The sequence below is a fragment of the Macaca fascicularis genome, chromosome 13, assembly GCF_037993035.2.
Source record: "Macaca fascicularis isolate 582-1 chromosome 13, T2T-MFA8v1.1".
NCBI classification, from domain to species: domain Eukaryota; kingdom Metazoa; phylum Chordata; class Mammalia; order Primates; family Cercopithecidae; genus Macaca; species Macaca fascicularis.
Genome location: NC_088387.1, coordinates 3,895,731 through 3,920,959, shown reverse-complemented (window position 1 = coordinate 3,920,959; position 25,229 = coordinate 3,895,731). Strand labels below are relative to the sequence as shown.

Sequence of the window (25,229 nt, the reverse complement as noted above, 5' to 3'; positions counted from 1 at the left end):
TGGCATGCTGGCATCTCTGCAAAGGGGCCAGAAGTATGAGTTTTATGAGAAAGCTTCAGATACAGACAAGAGCCAAACCTGGTCTTTTAATGACATGGTTGGCACATCTACATGTGTCATGTTTGCACTGTTGAGACAGTTGTGACTTTATTTGGGGGGGAAACAAGCCTGTAAATTTTAATGCCTATCTTTAACCCCTGTTGAGAATGGAGTTCAGTGGAAATTATAAATTAGTGGCATGGGGAGATACCAACATATTTGATAAATATTTGAGTTTAAAAATTCCTAGAATAACTCCATTTGTGTTTTGTTCTCTCTCTAGGCAACTTGGCATTAAGAACGGAATGTTTTTTGGGCATGCTAAACAACTATGTCCCAATCTTCAAGCTGTCCCATACGATTTTCATGCATATAAGGAAGTCGCACGAACGCTGTATGAAACGTTGGCAAGGTACAGTGTATCAAACTGTCATTTTGTGTTTGTTTTCCTTCTCTTAGCTAATAGTAAAGATAGTTCAAGTTTTCTTTAGGATTGTTGGGATCGCTTTTGTTAGACTTTTCTCTCTCAGGAACCGCTCCTCAGCATCCCAGGCTGAGACCTTCTTTCTTTGGGCAGTTTCCAGGTAGCTCAATCTCAAAGGATAGTTTTGTATTGCCACAATTGTTCATGTGCTTCCTTGGTTGATGTAAGATCTGATCATTCACTTACGTTACTTCTAGTCTGTGGTTCTGGTTTTCTTCCCATGGAGCCAAATAGATGAAGGATGGAATTTTTTAACCTGGTTATTCTCTTTTATTTCATTTTAATTATGGTTTTGTTCAAACTTAGAACTGATGGGTTGATAACAAGTGGAGACACTTTAAACCCTTTATCTTCTTAAAAATCATTGGATATGCCAAGAGTTAGTTTTCATAAAAGTGGGTCTTTATTAATAGTTTCAAAATAGTTGATGAGTTGGCTTGAGAAAAGGTGATTAATGCTAAAAATATTTAAAATCGTAGATGTATTTAAAAATATTTTAAAATGTAGATATATTTTATATTAAGTCAGAACTGAAATTTGTTAAAAGTATAACCAGCCTATGTATGCTGTAAACCAGGGGTCAGCATGGTTTTCTGAAGGGAGCCAGATAAAGTTTCTGTCACTCAACAGAAGTACTCCATTCTGCGTTGTGAATGGAAAGCAGCCATGGGAAATGTATATGAATGGGCTTTGTGTAGTTCCAGTAAAAATGCATTTACTGGATGTTAGGCCAAGGTTTGTCAACTCCTGGGCAGTATTAATGTTCTAAGAGATAGACTTCTTGCCTCTGTCTTCACCTCTGCCTCTTCCTTTTTATGCGTTAATTTGAACACCAGTACTGCTAAGTACAGGTGACTGCTAGATGCTGCTAGTCTCAGAAAGGAATATCTAATCCTTGCCCTTGTGGGAGCTTGCTTTAGTAGGAGAGAGAGAATGTAAAGGAACTGATTGTTACCTGGCATCAGTATATAGGAGGGAGTGCTGAATGTTAAGCCACTTATTATAGCTATCCTATTAACACAAAGAGAACACACTAATTAACTTTCCAGGTATGAGTTGGGTAACTAAATAAATAAATCCCAAATACAGGAATGTTGGTATTGTCAAGTGGAATGTGCTTTAAATCCTCTTTGAAAGGTGAAGTCAGTGGTAGCATCCAAATGAGGGCTAGATAGGGATGGGTGACTGAGGTGAGTACTGTGTGCTCCTGTGACCTGCGTGTTGAAGCCCTAGAGCAAACCATCAGCCTGTGCCTGAGGTTAGGAGGGTGTGAGAGAGCTGTGACCATACTCCTACACAGTCACATGCACATGGTCCTGGTAGAAGGCTGGAGACAGTTTCAGTGGCATGTTTCTGTTCTCAGGGGAAAAATATCCAGTGTTGTTATTCTGCCACCCTTGGGAAGTCCTGTCTCAGCTTCATATTCTCCCTGTCTCAGGGCAACTTTCACTCTGAAGCAAAATACCTCATACCAGTCATACCCTTCTGTTCTTAAAAATGTCACAGTTTAAGCCTGAACAAAACATACCTATTTCTTTAATATAGGGAGATTATTTCTTAATAGTGATATTAATCTGATTGTAATCTGCCTATAGTAAGGTGTAGGTGAGAGATGAGAATTGCCTTCCTAGTGTACATTACCAAGTGGATTATGAAAGACATAGTTTTGATCCTTAGGCCTCTTAGGTTTCCTCCCATTTTCGGTCCGGTTCTATTTTGTGGTTTCTTAGTCCTTATATTCCTCTGGGGGCCACATAGGAGCTCTTGTCTTCCTTTTTCTTTTCTCTAATTACAACAAATCCTTTTTGTGGATAGATCCTGTGAGATGATTTTTTAAAATGTATTTCCAGATGCAGAGAGTGTAGATGCTATTCTCAGACAAGCAGTTGAGATGACTGGCCACTTTTTCCTTCTGTATTCTAGGCCTGCCACAGTGAATGGAATTTAACTGATATTTTTGTTTTAGGAGAGCAGGAATTACTTATTTGACTGATTTGTCTCATTTTTCTGTTCCTTAAAGGAGTCTCATAAACCATTAGATTAAATGTTTTGACAGTTCAAATTCACCCACCAGTTTTCAACTTTTCAAAGGTTTATAGAAGTATTGTCAGTATAGAGAAACTGAAATAATAATTTATGCTGTATTTTTGTTTTTTTGTGTTTAAATTTTTTTGTGTTGGTTATTTTACTCCTCAAACGTTTTCGTGTCCTATATGCTGTATTTTGGTAGTTAATAAGGAGAAAGAGAACACACTAATTAACTTTGTAGTTAAAAGTTGGGTGACTAAAATGGTACTTCAGCCAATTCATTTAAAATGCCTTGTGAGGAAATAGAAAAAAGATAGGGTAAGAAGCCTTTATTTTGCTACATTGGGTCTACCAGATGGTGTCTGTGGCTGTGATTCGTTGCCTTTGCTCTGTGTTGATAGCTACACTCATAACATTGAAGCTGTCAGCTGTGATGAAGCACTGGTGGACATCACTGAAATCCTTGCAGAGACCAAACTTACTCCTGATGAATTTGCAAATGCTGTTCGTATGGAAATCAAAGACCAGACGAAGTGTGCTGCCTCTGTTGGAATTGGTTAGTATCTAGCTTATCTTGTACTCAAAAGAGTTGCTTTGAGATTCTTGAATTTCAGTTAATTTTAAGGAGTTTTTGTTTTTATTAGCTTCCTCTCACTTGTAAAAGTTTTTAACATTGCTTGCAATTGTGTGATACACGAGATAAGTGTTGGAAATATAAGTAAGTGGTTGATAATCTTCACAATAAATAAGTTGGAATATTTCTTACTTGTTCTTAAAAGATTGGAAAGGTTTAATTCAACATTTGTAAACAATTTTTTTCCCCCCAAAAGTGAACGGAAGTTGTATTTAAAGCTAGGTGGTGGTATGGGTTTAGAGTTACATGTTAAGTCTGAGTCTTGTTACTCTCTGCACCTTAGCCTCCCGGCACATGGAGCTGTTCCTGTCTTCACTCAGTTCTAGAAGTCACCCTGACTCCAAGTGCTCTCAGTAACTATTCAGTCTCTTCTCCATCTGCATCCGTGCCCTCTTGAAGCCTTGCATTTTGTTTCCACAGCTACTCCCAATACTTACCCTGCTTTTGTTGATTCTTCCAGCCGTGTCCTCTGGAACTCTCTCTTTCATACTTAAGCTTCCCCGAGTCACCCCTTCCTTTCTTAACCCACTCATTACCTTCTGTCAAGATACCCCTTTTCTTGCCATTCTGTTACTAGAGCCAGTTGGTCGCTGCCATACTCAGTATACCACAGGCTTGGAAGGTAAAGTTAACTTTGTCTTGGCTTGCCATTGTCACTTTCAACTATTATTCCTTCATCTTCATCCAAAAACTCTTCTTCCTCCAAAGTTCCCTGTCTCCTTTGTACCCATGAAATTTACTGATGATGAGTGGTGATGCAGAGAGGCTAATGCCATTGAAAGAAGAATTTGTTACTTCCGTTTCCCGAGAGGAGGGGGCATACCATGCTACACAGGACTACCGGGGAAGCACCAGGGTGGTTAGGAGACAGAAGCAGGAGGAGTGGTGGAACGAAAGCCTAGGCTCCAGAGCCTTTGTTAGCGTTTTTTTATTTGTTTGTTTGTTTTCAGAAAGGCAAGGCAGGGCTGAGGAAACACTTTAGGAGTGGCTAGTTGGAGTAATTCTGGTGGGCTGTGGGCCATAGGGTGGTCCCTAGTTGCCTGGTAGCTGGCCCTGGGACAGTTTGGGGCAGGAGGTGGTTAGGTTAGGTGACAAGTGTGCTTCCACGTAAGAGGCTTACTGTCTTTAGGAATGAGCCAGCCCTGGGAGGGCAGTCTCTCCTCAGCCAGCAGGATTGTAAAGATTTCAAAACACCACAAGATACAGAAAATAAAAAGTATGATTAATACATTCCCAGCATTCCTACAGCCACTGGCTAGCTTACCTTTTACCCCCTGATGTTGACCCACAGACGTTGGTAACATTTCAGTTAGGAATTCTGTATTCCATTGTCAGGCACAGTTTTATTTTTTTGTTTTTAATTGTCCTTAATTTTCATTGATAAGTGATCATATGAATCCATTCTTTTAAGTTCAAGCGTATGTAATGCCAGAGTCCCACTTTATATTCCCACTCCTCAGTTCCTTTCCCTCCCCTGAACTCACTACTTGTAATATTTTGGTGTGACTTCCCAGAACTTGCCCTCTTCGTGAATCTCTGTATTTACTTTAGGAAAGTGCATAGTTTTTACATAAGTCTTCTGTAAAACCAACATATGTCCTCAATATTGGTCTTCTCTGTGTCTGGAGATTTTAGTATTCACAGAGAAGCCCACCTAGCGGCCGAGCTCTGCAGGTCCCTGCCCCTTCCTCAGGGCTTGGTGCCCTTTTCCTCCACCTCTTCTGTGGCCCCTGCCCACACTCACACTGTGAACCTCACTGCCTGCCTCTGCGTTTTGAAGAGTCTTCTACCCTCAGTTCCTGCTGGTTCTTTGGGCTTTCTGGTTTCCCCAGTACAGTAGCACTCTTGTATTCTCGTTTCCCTACAAGTCCTGGCTCCTGTGGTTGGGAACATGAACTACTCTTTGATCGTGGCCTTCACTTCCTACAAACACCCACTGTTAAGATCAGGACTGCTCACGCCTGTAATCCCAGCATTTGGGAGGCGGAGGCGGGTGGATCACGAGGTCAGGAGATCGAGACTATCCTGGCTAACACGGTGAAACCCCGTCTCTACTAAAAATATTAAAAAATTAGCCGGGCGAGGTGGTGGGCACCTGTAGTCCCAGCTGCTTGGGAGGCTGAAGCAGGAGAATGGCGTGAGCCCAGGAGGCGGAGCTTACAGTGAGCCGAGATCGCGCCACTGCACTCCAGCCTGGGTGACAGAGAGAGACTCCGTCTCAAAAACAAAAACAAAAAAAAAATAAGATCAGGATTGCTTTCTCCATTCCTGCTTCTGGGTAGTTGCTGAAATGGCACTTGTGTTAGAGCAAAGAGAAACCTCTGTTCAGGTTATGATCTAAAATACTTAGCAAAATTCTACACCTTATTTAAAATAATCAAAATTTATTTTCATTGTTTTTAGAAACTTGATAGATAACCTGTATGAAGAGATCTTTGTTGGGAAATTTAAGGAATAATTGTGACTATTTCTTAGATGACTTTTTTTTTTTTTTTTTAAACAGGTTCTAATATTCTCCTGGCTAGAATGGCAACTAGAAAAGCAAAACCAGATGGGCAGTACCACCTAAAACCAGAAGAAGTAGATGATTTTATCAGAGGTCAGCTAGTTACTAATCTACCAGGTAAATACAAATACTTTAACAATACTTTTATTACAGGCATCATAAATCCTTTTCATGTCTATAATATAGAACTATGAGACCTCTTTTTGCCTAGACATGAATATTATAAAAATTTTTAAGTCTTACTGAGTGCCATGAAAAACAAAATTTGGAATTCTGCATTGAATATCCCCTCAAGTGATTTGTCAGGACCCTAATGTTACATTTTTGTTTTGCTTATAATGGGTTTTTACTTTAGGTATTTCTCAAGTAGCAAGATTCTAAGAAACAGTGTTAAAAGGGTGGATGATGAAATTGACTTTGAGTCCTTTAAATAAACAATTATTGAAATAGTTTACTCCTGGGCCAAAGATAAAAGTTTTGAGCATTGATTCTCCTATTTCATGCTGCAGGACTAGCAACATTTTTCTGAGTTTATTAAACAAGTAGTTTAGAAGTAAAGTAGCATGTATGTGAGTTGTATTAGGAAAAAGGAAACCTAAAGAAGGACTGTGTTTTCAGTTGACTCACTCATGGAAGAAAACCTTCCATCTTAACCTTTCTCACCTAAGGGGCAGGATGTTGAATTATTTCATATTTTTGTGTAGTTACCTATTTATTATAAAGTGCCTATGTCAGCTTTGTAAAGTCTTCATCTTCATTTATAGTGAAAGTTTTAAAATTCATTTGTTAAAAGTAGATTTAGTGGCATTTTTAGATGCCTATTTTTAAGCCTAATAAAAATGTGCGAACTAACTTAGAAGTTTCTGTTAACAGGCTATAAACATTAAATGACAGAAATGGGATTTTATGGTAGGTTAGTTTTAAAACTTCCTGACCCCCTTAGTATATAACTTAAAATGATGTATTAGTGTCAGAAATGTGTAATATGACATTTTTGATGGTTAGTTTTACATTTAATTTGAGAATACTTTATAAAATCAAACTAGCAAATTATCTTAGTAGACAGCACAGTTTGAACAGTTTTAATAAGAAATCTTACTGCAGTTTTCTGTAAGAAGGAACTGGTATATTTAAAGCTGCATGTAAATTTTGAGTTTTAAGTTTATTACACTAGCCATCTCTATTAGTTTTCTAGGGGTGCCATAACAGAGTACCACAGACTGGGGGGCATAAACTACAGAAATGCGTTGTCTCACAGCTCTGGAGACTGGAAGTTCAAGATCAAGGTGTCAGCAGGGTTGGCTCCTTCTGAGGCCTCTCCTTGGCTTGTAGGTGACCCCCCTCTCCCTGTGTCTTTACATGGCCTTCCCCATATGCATGTCTCCGTCGTGATCTCTTCTTTTGAGGATACCGGTCATGTTGGATTAGGCGCATCCATATGACCTTGTTTTATCTTAATTACCCCTTTAAAGATTCTGTGTCCAAATACAGTCACACTGTGGCTGGGCGCGGTGGCTCACACCTGTAATCCCAGCACTGTGGGAGGCCGAGGCGGGTGGATCACTTGAGGCCAGGAGCTCAAGACCAGCCTGGCCAACATGGTGAAACCCTGTCTCTACTAAAAATACAAAAAAATTAGCCAGGGGTAGGTGGCACTTGCCTGTAGTCCCAGCTACTTGGGAGGCTGAGGCACAAGAGTCGCTTGAGCCAGAGAGGCAGAGGTTGCAGTGAGCCAAGATCGCACCACGGCACTCCAGCACCGGTGACAGAGTGAGACTATGTTGAAAAAACAAAACACAACAAAAGAAAAACAAAAACACAGTCACATGGTAAAGTACTGGGGTTAGGATTTCAGCATATAATTTGGGAGAAGACACAATGTAGTCAAAAACACCATCTTTAAATTGAATGCTTTTTGTAGTTTTCTTCGTGGTGGTGGTGGTGGTGTTTTTTAATAGAAATAGGGATGTTTTAGCTGCTTGACCTAGTAATCCTACCATTCACCTTCATTTGCTTCATGGCCAGAAAGACTTTTTTTCTTAAAGGGCAAGTGTGAAGTTACATGTCCTGGCCAAGCTGAGGCAGAGCCTTGAATTTCCTAAGGGATATTTGAAAGGGCAGCAGAGCTGGCCTTCTCTAGAGCCACGGTCTGCATCGCTCAAGTGGTCCATGTGGTTTTCGTAAAATCCCCAAATCCTTAACCTGACTGTTACAGAGCATTTCAGGTCTGTAAAATATCTGCCTTCTCCATTGTTACTCCTGTCCTGAAATGTGTTCCACAGATTATAAGCTGTTCCTTTAAAAAGGGGTTTCATACACGAGAGGGAACCTTCTGTGGTGGAGGGGTTTGTACAGTGAAAGACCTGAGAATTACTTTAGTAAAGAACCCTGTTTATCTTTGTTAAAGACTAGTAATTTCTCAAAGATATTTGGTGATAAATTTATAGTACCTATTTATATCTTACAGAACATGCTTTGGGGAACTTGGTCCTGTAACCAATAACCAGGAGAAATTCAGTGGTAACTTGCCCTATCTCCAACCTCTTTAGCCCCTTGTACCCATAAATGTTTAGCGACCACACACGTGCTGTGCACAGTAATACACAATTAGAATAGCTACATAAGAAGGAAATAACAATAATAAGTTTTTGCTTTAGGAGACTATGATCTGGTGACCTAATGAAAGAAAGGATGGACCCCAACGACTGTTACAGTTTGAAGAACCGTGTCTGCTTTTTCTTTGGATCTTTGCAGGGCTTTTCACCCTTGCATGCACTCTCGAATGAAGGACCCTCTGCACCTCATTCAGCTTTTGCTGGGTTTGTGCATCCAGCATATGAGTTCCATCTCTGTCCCATTTTCAGAGAACCACCATGATCACGTAGGTGTTCATAAAATCTGCACTAATTCAGTAGCTACTTAGCCAAATGAAGCTAGTACAGTTAGAGTTAAAGTTGAATAAAACTAGCAGTTCAGTTCCCCACTTGCCCTGGCCACAGTTCAGGTGCTCAGTGGTCACATGGAGCAAGGTTCTCCTGGATTGGATAGCAGACGAGAACATTTCCATCATTCCAGAAAGTTCCGTTGAACAGCACTCGTGTAGATGGTGAAAACTTTATTCTTTGACGTTTACTCCTCTGTGTCTGTATTGGATAGCCAAGTTCTGGATGCCAAGGAGGGGACATTGTTGGCCACTTTTAACCTAGGGTAATAGTTCCCCTTCAAGGACAGACGCCAGGTCTTTGTCCCAGTTGCTTGACCAGGAACCTCCTTCACTCTTTCTTCTCTTCTTTGAGATTTGGTTCTAAAGGAGCGCATTTTCCTTCATCTTTTTCTTAATAGGTGGCTGCACTGTTTGGGCCCGGAGCCCCCCTTACTTTTGTCCATAAAGTTGCCATCTTTCCCTTATAAAAACCTACTTAATTGACGCATTTAGTTAAAACTAGCAGCCTTCTTCGAGGTTTTGGTCCTGGCTCCAAGTTTAATCTTCCCACCCGCACTCAGTAGGAGTTGGAGGTACACCACACCCCTGCCTCCCTCCCCCACCTCCAGTCCAGGCCGTTTCATTCCATCAGATGAGCTTGCATGGAGAAGGGCTGTGCTGCTTTCATAGAGGGACGTCCACTTAGATTAGATCGATGATGGTTAACTTGGTGATGTTTAATAGAGCCTTTCCTTTGCACCTGTAGTGCCTAATAATTTTGTTCTAGTATACTCAGGATACTCTAAAATTTTAAACTATGGGTTTCTTCCCACGCCCATCCACCCCAACACACATGCACACACTGACACAACCCAGGATGATGCTTTTCTCTTGCTGACCTTGCAAGTCCCTGAGAACAGATTGGTTCCCCAGAACTGTAAGGGAAAGATCATGGTCAGATTATGGGAGTGGGAAGTGGGGCAACAATGGGAGGGAAAAAAGAGAGAAAGTCTTCCCTGATGTTGAGAAGTCTTATGACAAAAAAGAAATACAAAAAGGGCAAATAGAAGAAAAAAGCCTTTCCTAAAAGCAAATAGCTGTGCAAAGTGTCTACCTTTGTCCAACCAAGTATGTAATTTGTCTATTCCCTTGTGTTTCTCCTCCCCATTTTGAAAAGCACTTAGGTTTCACTTAAAATTTTACCTTTTGGTGAATGGTACTTCTCTGGAGGATTTTTTTTTTTTTTTTTTTTTCAATTATTAACTTGAGGTCTTTGGTATTTACTTGCCTTTTGTTCTGGCTTGGACTTTAAAATGGCACAGATGTGAACCAGCACCCTTAATGCCTTTCATCTCACTTCCATTAAGGAATAAAGTATCTGGGTTTAAACTTGTCGGACCCACATTGATGACTTCCTAACCTTGTGTTCCAGAGGTTTTCCTGGGAGAACTTGGACTAGATGGTGGTTCCTGCTACTGAAGACCACTCAGGAGGATAGGAGCTAGAATTAACAATAGTAACAATGAACAGAAGTTAGCAGACTTCACTCTGAGGTCTCTTGTCTAAAGACAGGGTCTTGCTCTGTCACCTAGGCTGGAATGGAATGGCAGGTTCATAGCTCACTATAGCCTCGAACTCTTGGGCTCAAGGGATCTTTCTAACTCAGCCTCCCAAGTAACTGAGACTACACGAGTACACCACCACACCCAGCTAATTCTGTTTTCTATTTTATAGAGCCAGGGTCTCCCTCAGTTGCCCAGGTTGTCCTCAAACTCAGACTGTTAGCCTCAAGAAATCCTCCTGCCTTGGCCTCCCAAAGTATTGGGATTACAGGTGTGAGCCACCGCACCCAGCCTGAGTTCTCTTTGGATAAGTTCCTACAGAAGACCAGAAACACAACGCTGTCTTTTCCTCATTAATGGAAAAGTTTTACTTGATGGTGTGGAACCATTTTAGTAAGCATTATAGTTTCCCTCGGTTACTCCAAACCTCTTTCCCAAATTTGTGTACCTTTAAGCATTTAGGGCAAATTGAAGAAAACCAAGACTCCAACTTAGAACAACAGAATGAATCAGTATCCTTTGGGTGGGGTTCAAACCTTGCAGAATAGGACATAGGGACTGCTGCCTGCTGACCCAGCTGTAGGAGAGTTAATATCTCTTCAGAGAGATCATCCTTTCGATTAAAAAAAAAGTCTGTCTTCTACCCCACCACGAGTTGGTTTGGTTAGGATCCTTCATCCTCAGGTCAGTGGTACGTATGATAGCATGTAACACTTTTGGACTTGGGCCCATTTTGTGAATTCTTGTTCTGTTTTTCACTGAAAAAATACAGCTTACACACCATTGTGAGATTTGGTGATGCCCGAAATCATAACAGAGTCCCTTACATTTTGTGAGTCGGCTAGTATGTCTGTAAGTCACACTATAGACTTGTTTAAATCACAGTTGATTCCTTAGTTGATTTTGTGAATAAGATAGGTATGTTGATATTATTCACTAATAAAGAAAGGACATTTTTGATAGCTTGAGTTTATACGTATTTTAAAAGTTTCTTGTTCATCTGTGTGTGGAGTCCTAATTGAGAAGTAGAGTCTAGAAATACACCTACTAGCATGATTTTGCACCAAGAAATTCTTCAACCTGTGGATGCTTCAGTTACGTCACCTAAAGACTTTAAAGATTATTTTAAATTAGTTATTTTGTGCATAAATGGTGGGTATTTTGTGTTAATAAACTTGTTATTAGTAGCTTAGTCTGCATACTTAAAGAACTATATATATTCCTTTTCCTAGGAGTTGGATGTTCAATGGAATCTAAGTTGGCATCTTTGGGAATTAAAACTTGTGGAGACTTGCAATATATGACCATGGCAAAACTCCAAAAAGAATTTGGTCCCAAAACAGGTCAGATGCTTTATAGGTTCTGCCGTGGCTTGGATGATAGACCAGTTCGAACTGAAAAGGAAAGAAAATCTGTGTCAGCTGAGATCAACTATGGAATAAGGTTTACCCAGGTACTGATCATTGAACAGATTTTACCATCTGTTGTTCCCTCACATTTTTACATAGTCCTACCTCTCCAGCTAAACCATAAGACCCTTGATGCTTGAAATTAAGTCTTAAAACTGTTGTATCCCCAGAGCCTCAAGAAGGCCTTTTAAGGCAGTGTGTGGTAAGGTATAGCCCCAGATAAGGCTGAGACTGAGGAAACTTAGCTCTTGAGGAAATATACTAAAAGATTATGCCTTGGGGGCCAGTTATTAGAGAACTTGGGATTATAATCTAATTTACAGTGAAACAATAACAAAGATGAGAAAAATTGGAAATACTTTTTAAGCTGTAGTTAAATTAAGTTTCAGCAAGCCCCTCCTTATGCAGGCTTTTGGAAAGCTGCAGCACAGATGGCTGAGTGGTTTCCATTTTCCTTCAGATTATGGATTTGGGTATGTCTTGTCTTTCTGAGATGGAGTCTCGCTCTGTTGCCGCGCGTGGAGTGTAATGGCACAGTCTTGGCTCACTGCAACCTCTGTTTCCTGGATTTAAGAGATTCTCCTGCCTCAGCCTCCCAAGTAGCTGGGATTACAGGCACCTGCCACCACGCCTGACTAATTTTTTGTATTTTTAGTAGAGACAGGGTTTTGTCATGTTGGTCAGGCTGGTCTCAAACTCCTGACCTCGTGATCCGCCCGCCTCAGCCTCCCAAAGTGCTGGGATTACAGGCGTGAGCCACTGCACCCGGCTGGATATGTCTGGAATTTGTATGTACGAACAACACCATATCATAAGGATTTGAAATGTGATGAGTTAATTGCCCTCTCTGCCTACACTGTGGACCTCAGAAGTTTGTTTCCTTAGGCATGGAGATGGATGATGTTTGGGCTATAAGCACAGTGTTGGAACACATTTTATTAGCAGAACTTACTAACATAATTACAAAAAAATTTCAACAAGTCAATGATGGCATAGAAAAGAAAGAAAGGGGCCCGACACGGTGGCTTACGCCTGTAATCCCATCACTTTCGGAGGCCGAGGTGGGCCAATCACCTGAGGTCAGGAGTTGGAGACCAGCCTGGCCAGCATGGTGAAACCCCATCTCTACTAAAAATACAAAAAAGTTAGCCAGCCATGGTGGCAGGCGCCTGTAATCCCAGCTACTCGGGAGGCTGAGGCAAGAGAATCGCTTGAACCTGGGAGGCAGAGGTTGCAGTGAGCCAAGATCATGCTATTGCACTCCAGGCTGGGGGACAAGAGCAACACTTTGTCTCAAAAAAAAAAAAAAGGAAAGAAAGAAAGGAAAAATATCTTTTAAAAGTACTCATTACATTCACTTTGTTGGGAAGGTGGGTATTTTTATTTAATAGTGAGGGTATACCAAACGGTTTTTGTTGTTGTAGTTTTAGTATTTTGAGACAGAGTCTCCCTCTGTCACCCAGGCTGGAATGCAGTGGCGTGATCTCAGCTCACTGCAACCTCCGTCTCCTGAGTTCAAGCAATTCTCCTACCTCAGCCTCCTGAGTGGCTGGGATTACAGGCGCATGCCACCATGCCCAGCTAATTTTTGCATTTTTAATAGAGACAGGGTTTTACCACGTTGGTCAGGCTGGTCTCAAACTCCTGACCTCAGGTGGTCCACCAGCCTCGGCCTCTGAAAGTGCTGGGATTACAGGCGTGAGCCACCGCACCTGGCCACGTTTCTTTTTAATAGATGCTGAGCATGATAATGAGTAACCAACATGTTTAATATTCAGAGTTAAAATACTTGAGAACAATTATTAAGTATATAGGAAAATGGAATGGAAGTTTCTCCATGTTTGTCTTCCCATAGCCAAAAGAGGCAGAAGCTTTTCTTCTGAGTCTTTCAGAAGAAATTCAAAGAAGACTAGAAGCCACTGGCATGAAGGGTAAACGTCTAACTCTCAAAATCATGGTACGAAAGGCCGGGGCTCCTATAGAAACTGCAAAATTTGGAGGCCATGGAATTTGTGATAACGTTGCCAGGTAAGCTCACCTCAAAAATGATATTGGTAATTATATTTCAGTACAAATTGTGTAAGTAATAGAAAATGAAGAAAACCAAGGAGGAGTTTGAATAAAGACCTGTAAGCCCATGTTATCTGGTATTCTGTAGAAGCAGGCATCAGCCTAAGGCATTCAGCTTAGGTTAATACACTTGGTTTCAGCCAGGCCCACACACAGGAGGTTGGTTTGACAGCATTCCAGACCTTGGCAGCCTTTGCTTGGCATCTTTGGGCTGTTAACTTTACTGCATGGACAGAAAGAAAGGGCAAGGCTGCAGAGCAAAGGGACTGCTGTAATTTTTGGACTTGGTGAAACTTTTTTCCTGAGGGAAATTTCAGTGTAGTTCCTAAAAACAGTGATACAGACCGGGTGTGGTGGCTCATGCCTGTAATCCCAGCACTTTGGGAGGCCAAGGCAGCTGGATTACTTGAGGCCAGGAGTTTGAGACCAGCCTGGCCAACATGGTGAAACTCCATTTCCATTAAAAGTACAAAAATTAGCCGGACCTGGTGGCATTCGGCTGTAGTCCCAGCTACTCAGGAGGCTGGGGCAGGAGGATCGCTTGAACCCAGGAGGCAGAGGTTGCAGTGAGCCAAGATTGTGCCAATGCACTCCAGCCTGGGCAAGAGTGAGATTTTGTCTCAAAAAAAAAAACGATACACAAAGGCAGGCTAATAGTAGCTAGAAAAATGCTGGTGAAGGAGAGCAATTCCATTTACATAGGTGTATAAATGTAATTGGTAAAAAGATGAGTGAATCACTGTAATGTCTGAAAACTGGTGAAAGCATTTAAAAACCTGGGTTTTTTTGTTTTTGTTTCTGTTGAGATGGATTCTGACTCTGTCACCCAGGCCTGAGGGCAGTGGCGCGATCTGATCTCACTGCAACTTCCGCCTCCTGGGTTCAAGCGATCCTCCTGTCTCAGCCTCTTGGGTAGCTGGGATTACGGGGCATGCCACCATGCCCAGCGAATTTTTGTATTTTCAGTAGACATAGGGTTTCACTATGTTGGCAAGGCTGATCTTCAACTCTTGACTTCAAATGATCCGCCCACCTCAGCTTTCCATAGTGTTCGGATTACAGGTGTGAGCCAATGTACCTGGACTGAAACCCTCGTTTTTTATGTCAGGGCCAACTACTTAATATTAAACTTCATGAAAGATTTGTGACCAATATGAAGATATGTGGTTTTATGTGTCATTTTATGTTAGACTGTATGTCATCTGTGAAACCAAAGTTTTGAGGCTTTTGACACTTTTGAAAGCTACTTATAAGGAACTATGAAGTACAGTTTCATTGAAGATTAGCTCATGCCAACCATACATGGTGCATTCATGTATATGATGATATTGCTAAGTCATGAGATGACGGCTCTTAAACAGAGAAACTCCCAAGTTACCATGAAAGCAGGAATTACAAATTACAATTAGACAACATGATTTATGAAATACATTTTTTATCAGTTGGTTATCTTGAATTATATTTACTGAAGTGTTACGATATATACATGTATCTCAAATAGTAAATAGTGGTCATTTATTTATTTAAAAACTTATTTATGTAGAGATAGGATCTTGCCCTGTTGCCCAGGCCTGGCCTTGAACAATCCTTTTGCCTTGACCTCCCAACGTTTTGGGATTACAGGTGTAAGCCACTGTGCCCAGTTTTTAGTGGTCATTTCTATAAGCAGATGAAGTAATGCGATTGTCTTCTTAAACATTTCTATGGGAAAATCAGATTCAATTTATAGTATTTTTTTTCTGGGACTATTTCTTGTTTAAAGGCCTGGAACTTCATTTGTTCATTAATCTAAAACACGAAATAACTTTCCTTTGGAAAGAGAACTGGTAGTAATTTGTGATCTGTTACTGAGTGAGTAATTCTGTTTGTAATGGGACACCCTGCTCATGCCAGAGAAGCTCAAACAGCTCTGAAGGAAATGGTGGGTGAGGTCATCACATCTTTGGGACCAAGTAATGCTGACGGATCATTTGGTCCTCTCTCAAGAGTTCTTAAAGATCTAAGAATTGTTTATTGGCTTTACTGTAAACACGAAGGAGAGTCAAGAAACAACATACCGAGAATTCATCTTTCTCTTCTGAATATTTGCTGTACCTCAGCATACATAATCTTGGAACCTAAAACTTCTCTTGGAATCAAGAACATTGTGTTTACCATTCATTTGTGCTTTAGCTGGAAAATATGTATTCATTTGTGCATGTGTTAGCTAAATTATGCCTTTTTCTAAATTTCTCAACTGATTTGTAGTTGACCCAGGTGTCCGTTATCGTTATTACCTTGAAGTTCCAGTGTTCCATAATTTTCCTTTCCCCCTTCTTTGCCAGTGTAACTAATTTGGTATTTCTGGCTTCCTGGAAGGGGGACTGTGGCATTCACTTTTATAATCTTTGTAACTGTTTACAACTTTTCTGTAACTCTTTTAAACCGTTCCATACTACTTTAGTACTAGTGAATACATATGGAATGAAGCTTTTGTTGTATAATTCTATCACTTACAGGACTGTAACTCTTGACCAGGCAACAGATAATGCAAAAATAATTGGAAAGGCGATGCTAAACATGTTTCATACAATGAAACTAAATATATCAGACATGAGAGGGGTAAGTGTATAGTAACATTGTAAATTCTGACTTTCTGTAATTTTTGTGTCATTTGAGGCTTGCTCTCAGAATGGTTATTGCTGGCATATAGGGACTTTATATGTAGGTCTTTAGCTGCTTTGTGATATAAGGAAAAGAGAAACAAAAATTCTTGACTTTCTCCATTTTGATCTTCTTCATTTTAGAATAATTTTCTCAGATTCTTACTGTGCTTTTCCAAGGTATCCCTAATTAACCAGGGGCTAATATACATGTCCTCCCTGTTCTTGTTTCCTAGAAGTAGATATGACTGAGGAGTATGAATACATAAATTTTGTGCCTTTAAGTTCCTTTTTAATCAGAAACATACTCTGCTGTCTGCCATATGATGACCTAGAAGGGAGTGAAACCACAGGCACAACAAGATGCCTTTGAAACAGGCAAGAGGCATCAAAATGTCAAAACCATAGATTTTTTGTGTGGGTTTTTTTTTTTTTTTTTTTGAGACGGAGTTTTTGCCCTGTTGCCCAGGCTGGAGTACAGTGACGCGATCTCAGCTCACTGCAACCTCCACCTCCTGGGTTCAAGCAGTTCTCCTTCCTCAGTCTCCCGAGTAGCTGTGGGTACAGGCACCCGCTACCACGCCCTTTTGTATTTTTAGAGACGAAGTTTCACCATGTTGGCCAGGCTGGTCTCAAACTCCTGACCTCAGGTGATCCGCCCGCTTCGGCCTCTCAAAGTGTTGGGATTACAGGCATGAGCCACTGTGTCTGGCCCCCATCTCTACTAAAAATACAAAAATTAGCCGGGTGTTGTGGTACATGCTGTTATAGTCCCATCTACTCGGGAGGCTGAGGCAGGAGAATCACTTGAACCCAAGAGACAGAGCTTGCATGAGCCAAGATCATGCCATTGCACTCCAGCCTGGGTGACACAATGAGGCTGTGTCTCAAAAGAGGAAAAAAAAAAAAAGAACCTTTGTAGGTTTAGTTTATTGTGTGCGTGTGTAAGTTAAGGGTTGTTCTGGCTTGATTGTGGACTTTGTTGAAGGATTAGTCACTAAGCCGGCCATAATTGTAATTTCTCCCTGAAATACTGTTACAGTGGCACTTTATAGAGGGGTCTGTGGTGTGCCTGCTGTTCACCAGTCCCACCAGTATTTTTTGAGAAGTATTTCATTTTAAAAAGATAAAAATAGTTAAGTTTCCAAGTAGCCTGTCCTCTCTTAATTTTTTTTTTATCCTAATTTAAAACCTTAGTTGACCAGAACATCAGTGAAATACAGTATTCCACTTGTTTGGATTTTCTGATTTTAAAGACGTTTTGGTATATTTTGGGAGAATTGGATACTCTGAAGTTTGAGATGAATGACCACTCACTAGCTAGTCTAGAAACTGTTTTTGTAATAACTCATATAGAATGCTGTTGTTTGAATACTTTCATTTACCTTTATTCTAGAAACAGGATCTAGGAGGTAGTGAAAAGGATTTGCTGAGGATTTTGCTTAGCTGAATTCATATTTTACTTTAGTTTTCCTGGAAGCATACTCTTTATTCTGGGTTCTAGGTTGGGATTCACGTGAATCAGTTGGTTCCAACTAATCTGAACCCTTCCACATGTCCCAGTCGCCCATCAGTTCAGTCGAGCCACTTTCCTGGTGGGTCATACTCTGTCCGTGATATCTTCCAAGTTCAGAAAGCTAAGAAATCCACAGAAGAGGAGCACAAAGAAGGTTGGTGGTCATCAGTGGGGTTCTCGTTTAGGTGCTGCTTATGTCCTTGGAAAGACGGCAGTTGGTTTTAAACTTGACACAGCTTTATGTGATTTAAAAAAATTATATTCTTCATTATGATGTATCAATAATAAAGTTTTTTTATTTGTAATGGACAGAGGAAATCAGGGATTAAAGGCCCTGCCCGATGATCTGAAGAGGCTATTTTATGTATTTTCTCTTCGTAGTATTTCGGACTGCTGTGGATCTGGAAATATCATCTGCTTCTAGAACTTGCACTTTGCCACCTTTTCCCGCACATCTGCCGACCAGTCCTGATACTAACAAGGCCGAGTCTTCAGGGAAATGGAACGGTCTGCATTCTCCTGTCAGTGTGCAGTCAAGACTTAACCTGAGTATAGAGGTCCCGTCACCTTCCCAGGTACATTTTTATAGTCCTAAATATAAGTACATTTTATACTCTTAAATATAAGTACAAAAATATAAGTTTACAAATGAAAATGGCATTTTTATTTCTTCATTTAACCAAGAAAGGGAGAATGGGTCACTTGTTCGGGTAGATCATGATGTTGGATTCTAAATAAGCAATAATTGGGTTGAATGAAAGTGCTTTTGCAAAGATTTGCCACTCTTGCAAGTTGTAAAGCATAGCTGAAAGGCAGTCCTCCTGTGGACTGCCATTGTCTGTGACAGTGGTCATCATGTAGACTTACTGTATTCAGCAAGGCAGCTTTGGTGATTAGTGGTGAAGTAGAGGCCTTATGTCAAAGGGCTTTTGCAGTATTTGCAAACAGGTCTCTGGAGTTTTGGATGGTTTAATTCAGCTTGTGTGGGCTGTACATGTGATATGCTGCTGGCATCCTTTGGTCCTTGAAAGTAAGGTAGCACCTTAAGCTATATTGGGCAAGTTCATTTGTGCCCCCGCTCCCCCTGCATGGAAGGAGGCAGGAGATGTTACATACTGGCTGTAAAACTAGGGGAAGGGGCAATGCTGATATGCTTGTATGGTGACAGATACCCACAATTAGTTACTCCTGGCAGGTAAGATTGGCCTACCCAAGTTGACGGGATTGTATGTTTGCAGAGGGCCAGATGTGCATGGACAGATGGAGGGAGGCCCTGGTCAAAGGAACAGTGGGCTCCGTCCTGCAAGTTAGAGAAAATTCAGCTTCTAGAAACCCTTTCTTCCAGTGTGCTGCTCTCAGAGTAGAATTATCTGTATTTTTGGGCAGTCTCTCATCTGAGAGGTGAACTTTTGACTCAGGACTGTTAACCTGTCCAGAATTTTAACATGTGCCTCAGGCCTTCACCCCTCCCCAGGGGTGGGATCTAATTTGAGCTTCACCAAGGTATCCATATCTGTTGGCCCCAATTGCAGGACATTCTGTGAGTATATTTGGACTTACCTGGTCATATGGTAGTGGCCAGTAGTATATACACTTTTCTCCAGACTACACATACTTCAGGCTTCAATGACAAAAGGCCAAGACGTTCCAAAAATGTGCTGATTTAGGGGTGGCTTTCCTAGCCTGATGGTCTGTCTGTACCTTACATTGATTATCCAGTGTTCAAATTGAAATGGAAAGTGGCATGTTAACTCCCAAACACCTCCTCTCTGAGCATGCTTTAATAAACTTCAAACTCATATGTTTGGCATTTTATAGCTGGATCAGTCTGTTTTAGAAGCACTTCCACCTGATCTCCGGGAACAAGTAGAGCAAGTCTGTGCTGTCCAGCAAGCAGAGGCACATGGTGACAAAAGGAAAGAACCAGTGAATGGCTGTAACACAGGAATTTTGCCACAACCAGTTGGGACAGTCTTGTTGCAAATACCAGAACATCAAGAATCGAACAGTGACACAGGAATAAATGTAATAGCCCTTCCAGCATTTTCACAGGTAAGTTAAATATGGGAACCCTCTGCTGTAGTTTCAGTATTCTCACCCCCCTGCTCCAGCTCAGGACCTGTCTCACTTCCCTTTCTCCCGTATCTGACACCACTTCCACTGGGAAGGGGAGGGAGGGAAGAGTGGGCTTGTCTCCATCTCCTGCGTCTGCAGGATGTAGACACTCCGAGCAGCCTCCTGCTGAAGCCAGCAGAGGGAAGAGACGGGGGAGGGCACGATAAGACAGAAGCACATTGATCTGGCGCAAACAGATCAGTGGCCACACTTGAATACAGCAGAGTGGAGATGTGTAATCCTACATGGGGGCAGCAACAACCCGAGCTCCTGTTTTCATGTTTTGCTTCCCATTTTCTACTAGTGCATTTTGCCCAGGTTGTTCTGCTGTTGTAGTGGTTTTTTTTAAGTTAGTACTCTTAATTCCTTGTTCTTGCTCTAACCATTTTGAAGATTTAATCAGCTTTGATATTAAGGAACCGTTAAGAATTCGTACAGATCAGAAAAGTAAGATTTGAAAACAAAATCTATTTTGTGAAAAAAGTTAAACCAGCTACCATCTAGAAGGGAGTTCAGGTTTGACTTTGACCTTGTCTTTTCCACTAGGTGGACCCTGAGGTATTTGCTGCCCTACCTGCTGAACTTCAAAGGGAGCTGAAAGCAGCATATGATCAAAGACAAAGGCAGGGCGAGAACAGCAGCCACCAGCAGTCAGCCAGCGCATCTGGTGAGCCTTGGAAGTGGCATGTAACAAAAATGAAGATAAAGAGTAATGGAGTCACTGTTGTCTAATTATTGCAGTATATAATGGCCAAAGTCTAAGCTGTTCGTTGCATTAAGAGCTCTTTATATTGGGATAATATCTGAAGTTTACAGTATGAGTAAATATTGTCATATTTTAGTTGGATTTGTGTCTGTACTTTCAGGATTTAAACACACCACTTACTACTTTTTTAAAAAGTTGGGATAGGACATTACCAGAAGTGTCTTGAATACTTGTTCAGCTAGTTGTCCTTTGAGATGAATAAATCAAAGGATGTAGGTTCAAAATGCATCACAAACACCAAACCCACATTTATTACTACCCATCACAGATGAGCAACATGCCAAAGGCCGAATTAGTAAGTGGCAAAGCAAAGAGAGAATTGGAGAGCCTGCACTTTCGGCCATGGCCATTCACTGCCTCTCACTTGGGGCAGGAGGGGAGGTGTAGGCTAGGGAGCCTGTTGTATCCGGGAGGAGAAAAGAGAACCCAACCTACTATCATCCAGACTATCCATACTATCAGTTTGTTGAGGATCTTGTATCTATCTATCTTCTCTTAGTGCCAAAGAATCCTTTACTTCATCTAAAGGCAGCAGTGAAAGAAAAGAAAAGAAACAAGAAAAAAAAAACCATCGGTTCCCCAAAAAGGATTCAGAGTCCTTTGAAAAACAAGCTGCCAAACAGTCCTGCAAAAACTCTGCCAGGGGCCTGTGGCAGTCCCCAGAAGTTAATTGATGGGTTTCTAAAACATGAAGGAACTCCTGCAGAGAAACCCCTGGTAATTCTTTAACTTTGACCTTTATGAGATCTTAATGTACCCGGATAATGTGTGAATATAGCAATTTTATCCTTTGTTTTCTTAACAGGAAGAACTCTCTGCTTCTACTTCAGGTGTGCCAGGCCTTTCTAGTTTGCAGTCTGACCCAGCTGGCTGTGTGAGACCTCCAGCACCCAATCTAGCTGGAGCTGTTGAATTCAATGATGTGAAGACCTTGCTCAGAGAATGGATAACTACAATTTCAGGTTGGCTTGGCCTGTTAGATGGCCCAAGGCTGAGATGTAGTCGTCTCATGATTTGAGAACATAAACAGACTAAACTATGTAGATTTAACCCATTTCTCTAACTCTAATAAGCTTAAAGCAGCTACCCCAGTATCTTTTAAATTCTGGGGCTTGCTTTGACAAGTAACAAAGCCCATTCCTTTGATAGCTGTTAGCGGCGTACTTGTAGAAAGGCAGTTTTCCTTTATCCGTGTAGATTTCTGACTTTCTCCTTCAAAAAGATATACTGGTCCTCATTTGAAGTTTTTCCCCTTCCTAGATCCAATGGAAGAAGACATTCTCCAAGTTGTGAAATATTGTACTGATCTAATAGAAGAAAAAGATTTGGAAAAACTGGATCTAGTTATAAAATACATGAAAAGGTAGTAATTCATCACTTTTATCAAATGGGAAAAAATGGCATGTCACAATGGCTAAGTGAGGGTGTACTGAGAAGTTTTAAACTTTCTAGGAAACTGTCCTCATTAGGGTTAATGAAAAAGTGATATCCATTATTCTGTCATGTTGACTAAGTAGTAAATGAGGTTCCAAGTGTGTCGCCCTCAAGTCTTACATGTGATTAGAAGACCACAGGAAGTGGGCTGGGCGCAGTGGCTCACGCCTGTCATCACAGCACTTAACTTCGGGTGGCTGAGGTGGGTGCATTGTTTTGAGACCAGCCTGGCCAAAATGGCATAACCCCATCTCTACTAAAAAAATACAAAAAAAAAAAAAAAAAAATAACCTGGGCGTGGTTGGTGCCCACCTGTGGTCCCAGTTACTTGGGAGGTAGAGGCTGCAGTGAGCCATGATTGTACCACTGCACTCCAGCCTGACAGCTTGTCTCAAAACAAGCTTTTTTTTTTTTTTTTTTTTAGTGTTCTAGGATTTTATTTTTTGAGATGAAGTCTCACTCTGTCACCCAGGCTGGAGTGCAGTGGTGGCATCTTGGCTTACTGCAGCCTCTGCCTCCTGGGTTCCAGTGATTCTCCTGCCTCAGCCTCTCGGGTAGCTGGGATTATAGGCATGTGCCACTACGCCCAGCTAATTTTTGTATTTTCTATAGAGACAGGGTTTTACCATGTTTGGCCAAGCTAGTCTCCAACTCCCGACCTCAGGTGATCTGCCCACCTCGGCCTCCCAAAGTGCTGGGATTACAGGCATGAGTTGTTTTTTTTTGTTTTTTTTTTTTTTTCGCCAAAATCAATTTTTATTTTTAAAAAGGAATAGTCTTAAGGACTTTTCCTGATGGCATTTCTTCTCTCCCCACCTTTAGGTTGATGCAGCAATCGGTGGAATCAGTTTGGAATATGGCGTTTGACTTTATTCTTGACAATGTTCAGGTGGTTTTACAACAAACGTACGGAAGCACATTAAAAGTTACATAAATATTACCAGGGAGCCTGGTGCTCTCCGATCGCTGTGCCATAAGTGCTTGTGAGGTATTTGCAAAGTGCATGATAGTAATGCTTGGAGTTTTTATAATTTTAAATTTCTTTTAAAGCAAGTGTTTTGTACATTTCTTTTCAAAAAGTGCCAAATTTGTCAGTATTGCATGTAAATAATTGTGTTAATTCTTTTACTGTAGCATAGATTCTATTTACAAAATGTTTGTTTATAAAGTTTTATGGATTTTTACAGTGAAGTGTTTACAGTTGTTTAATAAAGAACTGTATGTATATTTTGTACAGGCTCCTTTTTGTGAATCCTTAAAAACTCAACTCTAGGAAGCAACTACTGTTTATTATACTAAAAGGCTGAAAAACCTCCAGGCCAGACTGCTAAGCTCTGAAATTCCTGAGAGGTCTCAGACCGGGATTCTACTTGTTCCAAGAAAGGGTAAAGCCTCTAAACCATCTTATTCTTGTCTCCAAGCATGAACACAGGAGCATGTTAAGAAAATCTTTACTTCTTCCATGTGGAGAAATCTACATATTTTGAATTAGAAACACCCTCACACCCACTTGAAGATTTTTTCTTGGGAACATTATGTCCCATAGATCAGAGGTGATGTTGTCTTTGCCTCTACTGGCCATTGAGAAACTTTGATGATAAAAAAGAACGGTATAGATTTTCAAACGGATATAAAATATTTTTATGCTATGTTATGCCGTAACTTTAAAATAAAAATGTAGTTTAAAATTCTGTGCTAGTGGATATTTGGAACTTTTTCCTCAAACACCCCACACTGACTTCAACAAAACCCTAAAACTAGCTACAGATTACTACTATGAATGAATCATTAAGTTGTGTCCGCAACAATTTAGAAGCACTAAGCCCAAATACCAGGAGATGTATGTATAATGGAATTTTCTAAGACAAAACAGATCCAGATTAATGTATAAAAATCTCGACTGTTACCAGGTGCTGGCATACAAGGTAGTGTGATAGTTGGTAAGATAATTCTTATCCTAGGAGGACAGCTTGTGGGAGAGAAGCTACACTAACATGGAAGCCTAACAGAGCTTGCTGGTGGATGTCTGTTTTCTTTATTGGTAGTTTGGTTTGGAATTGTGATGATTACAATGGACTCATGACTACACAAGCAGTAAAAAGCAGCCAGCTGTGCTTTTACACCGTGGTTTCACACAAAGCAGATAAATACCAGAATGCCTAATTTTCTATTTTATAAAAGCCCTAAAGGCATATGGCAGAAGAATGCTGGAAAAATCACTGTGGGAAGAATATGCATAAATAAAGAAGTATTTCTTACATCAAAAAAGTCCCAAGAATCACAAAATCTGCAGAAGCTTGGTTAATCAAATACTGCAGTACTGATTTAATCAGTATAAAATCGAAAGAGCTTTAGATCTGTAATAAAAATCCAAATTTGGGGAAGGGCAAACTTTAAAACAGCAGCCAAGTAGAGAAGGGTTGGGGAAAGGAGAGGTGAGTGAACAGGCACGTTGGAACTGTGGGGACATGTAATTGACCACTGTCAAACCAGTGTAAGTTTCTTGGTTTCTCATGGAAAACATTTTATACACCTATTTTTCTTCCTTCCATACTTAAGTCCATCAGTGTCCAGATACGTCTGTTCCATTTTTTGGTGGGATATTACAACACAGTATTGCATTTACTCCAGTTCCTGCTCCGTGTGAAAAAAATTAGATGATTTCAAATACTTTCTTCAGCTCCACAATAAGCTGCCAGTCACTCTTCTGCATTTCGTCTCTGAACCAGTCTTTGAGTGCATCAATGGACTGCCGGCTGATCTGCAATGCCCGAGGCACAAACAGGGTAAACAGAACGTAACAAACATGTGCCAAAGAAAGCTGTGGCCCCAGACGCCCGCTCTCACCGTAATAAAGCTTATACAGGGCTTGCCTGCCTAAGGGAGTAGAATTCCGAAATCACATCTGGTTGGTATGTCAGGCACAAGGGGATCTAAAAGTCCTAGCTTTCTCTGTTGGTGCTGCTTTCCTGATGGGGCAACTTCCTCAAAAGACAAGGCCCAGCTAAAGGTCAGGCCCTAATGGGGGATCCAGTCCCATCAGATACTACAATCAAACTGAAGCCCAAGGAGCTTCTGGGCACAGGTGACCCGAGAAGAGT

General features: G+C 40.9%; 2 protein-coding genes across 52 annotated transcripts in view; one reads left to right on the top strand and one right to left on the bottom strand.

Annotated features, from left to right (window-relative positions):
* Nucleotides 1-23,360, top strand: part of REV1 (REV1 DNA directed polymerase) — an 88,831-nt gene extending 65,471 nt beyond the window's left edge. For 36 of the 50 annotated variants that reach the window (XM_074011084.1, XM_074011081.1, XM_074011078.1 and 33 more), the window contains 14 exons: nt 323-451; nt 2,953-3,107; nt 5,689-5,808; nt 11,409-11,629; nt 13,441-13,613; nt 16,154-16,256; nt 17,802-17,967; nt 18,195-18,388; nt 19,632-19,865; nt 20,475-20,595; nt 21,194-21,411; nt 21,500-21,656; nt 21,955-22,057; nt 22,951-23,360. In XM_074011084.1, coding sequence (XP_073867185.1) covers nt 323-451; nt 2,953-3,107; nt 5,689-5,808; nt 11,409-11,629; nt 13,441-13,613; nt 16,154-16,256; nt 17,802-17,967; nt 18,195-18,388; nt 19,632-19,865; nt 20,475-20,595; nt 21,194-21,411; nt 21,500-21,656; nt 21,955-22,057; nt 22,951-23,062 — 2,206 coding nt within the window. In that variant the 3' untranslated portion in view covers nt 23,063-23,360. The remainder of the gene's footprint in view (nt 1-322; nt 452-2,952; nt 3,108-5,688; nt 5,809-11,408; nt 11,630-13,440; nt 13,614-16,153; nt 16,257-17,801; nt 17,968-18,194; nt 18,389-19,631; nt 19,866-20,474; nt 20,596-21,193; nt 21,412-21,499; nt 21,657-21,954; nt 22,058-22,950) is intronic. The other 14 variants (XR_012421946.1, XR_012421943.1, XR_012421941.1 and 11 more) reach the window with 2 other exon arrangements.
* Nucleotides 22,977-25,229, bottom strand: part of EIF5B (eukaryotic translation initiation factor 5B) — a 64,900-nt gene continuing 62,647 nt past the window's right edge. For both annotated transcript variants that reach the window (XM_005575084.5, XM_005575085.5), the window contains exon 24: nt 22,977-24,889. In XM_005575084.5, coding sequence (XP_005575141.2) covers nt 24,782-24,889 — 108 coding nt within the window. In that variant the 3' untranslated portion in view covers nt 22,977-24,781. The remainder of the gene's footprint in view (nt 24,890-25,229) is intronic.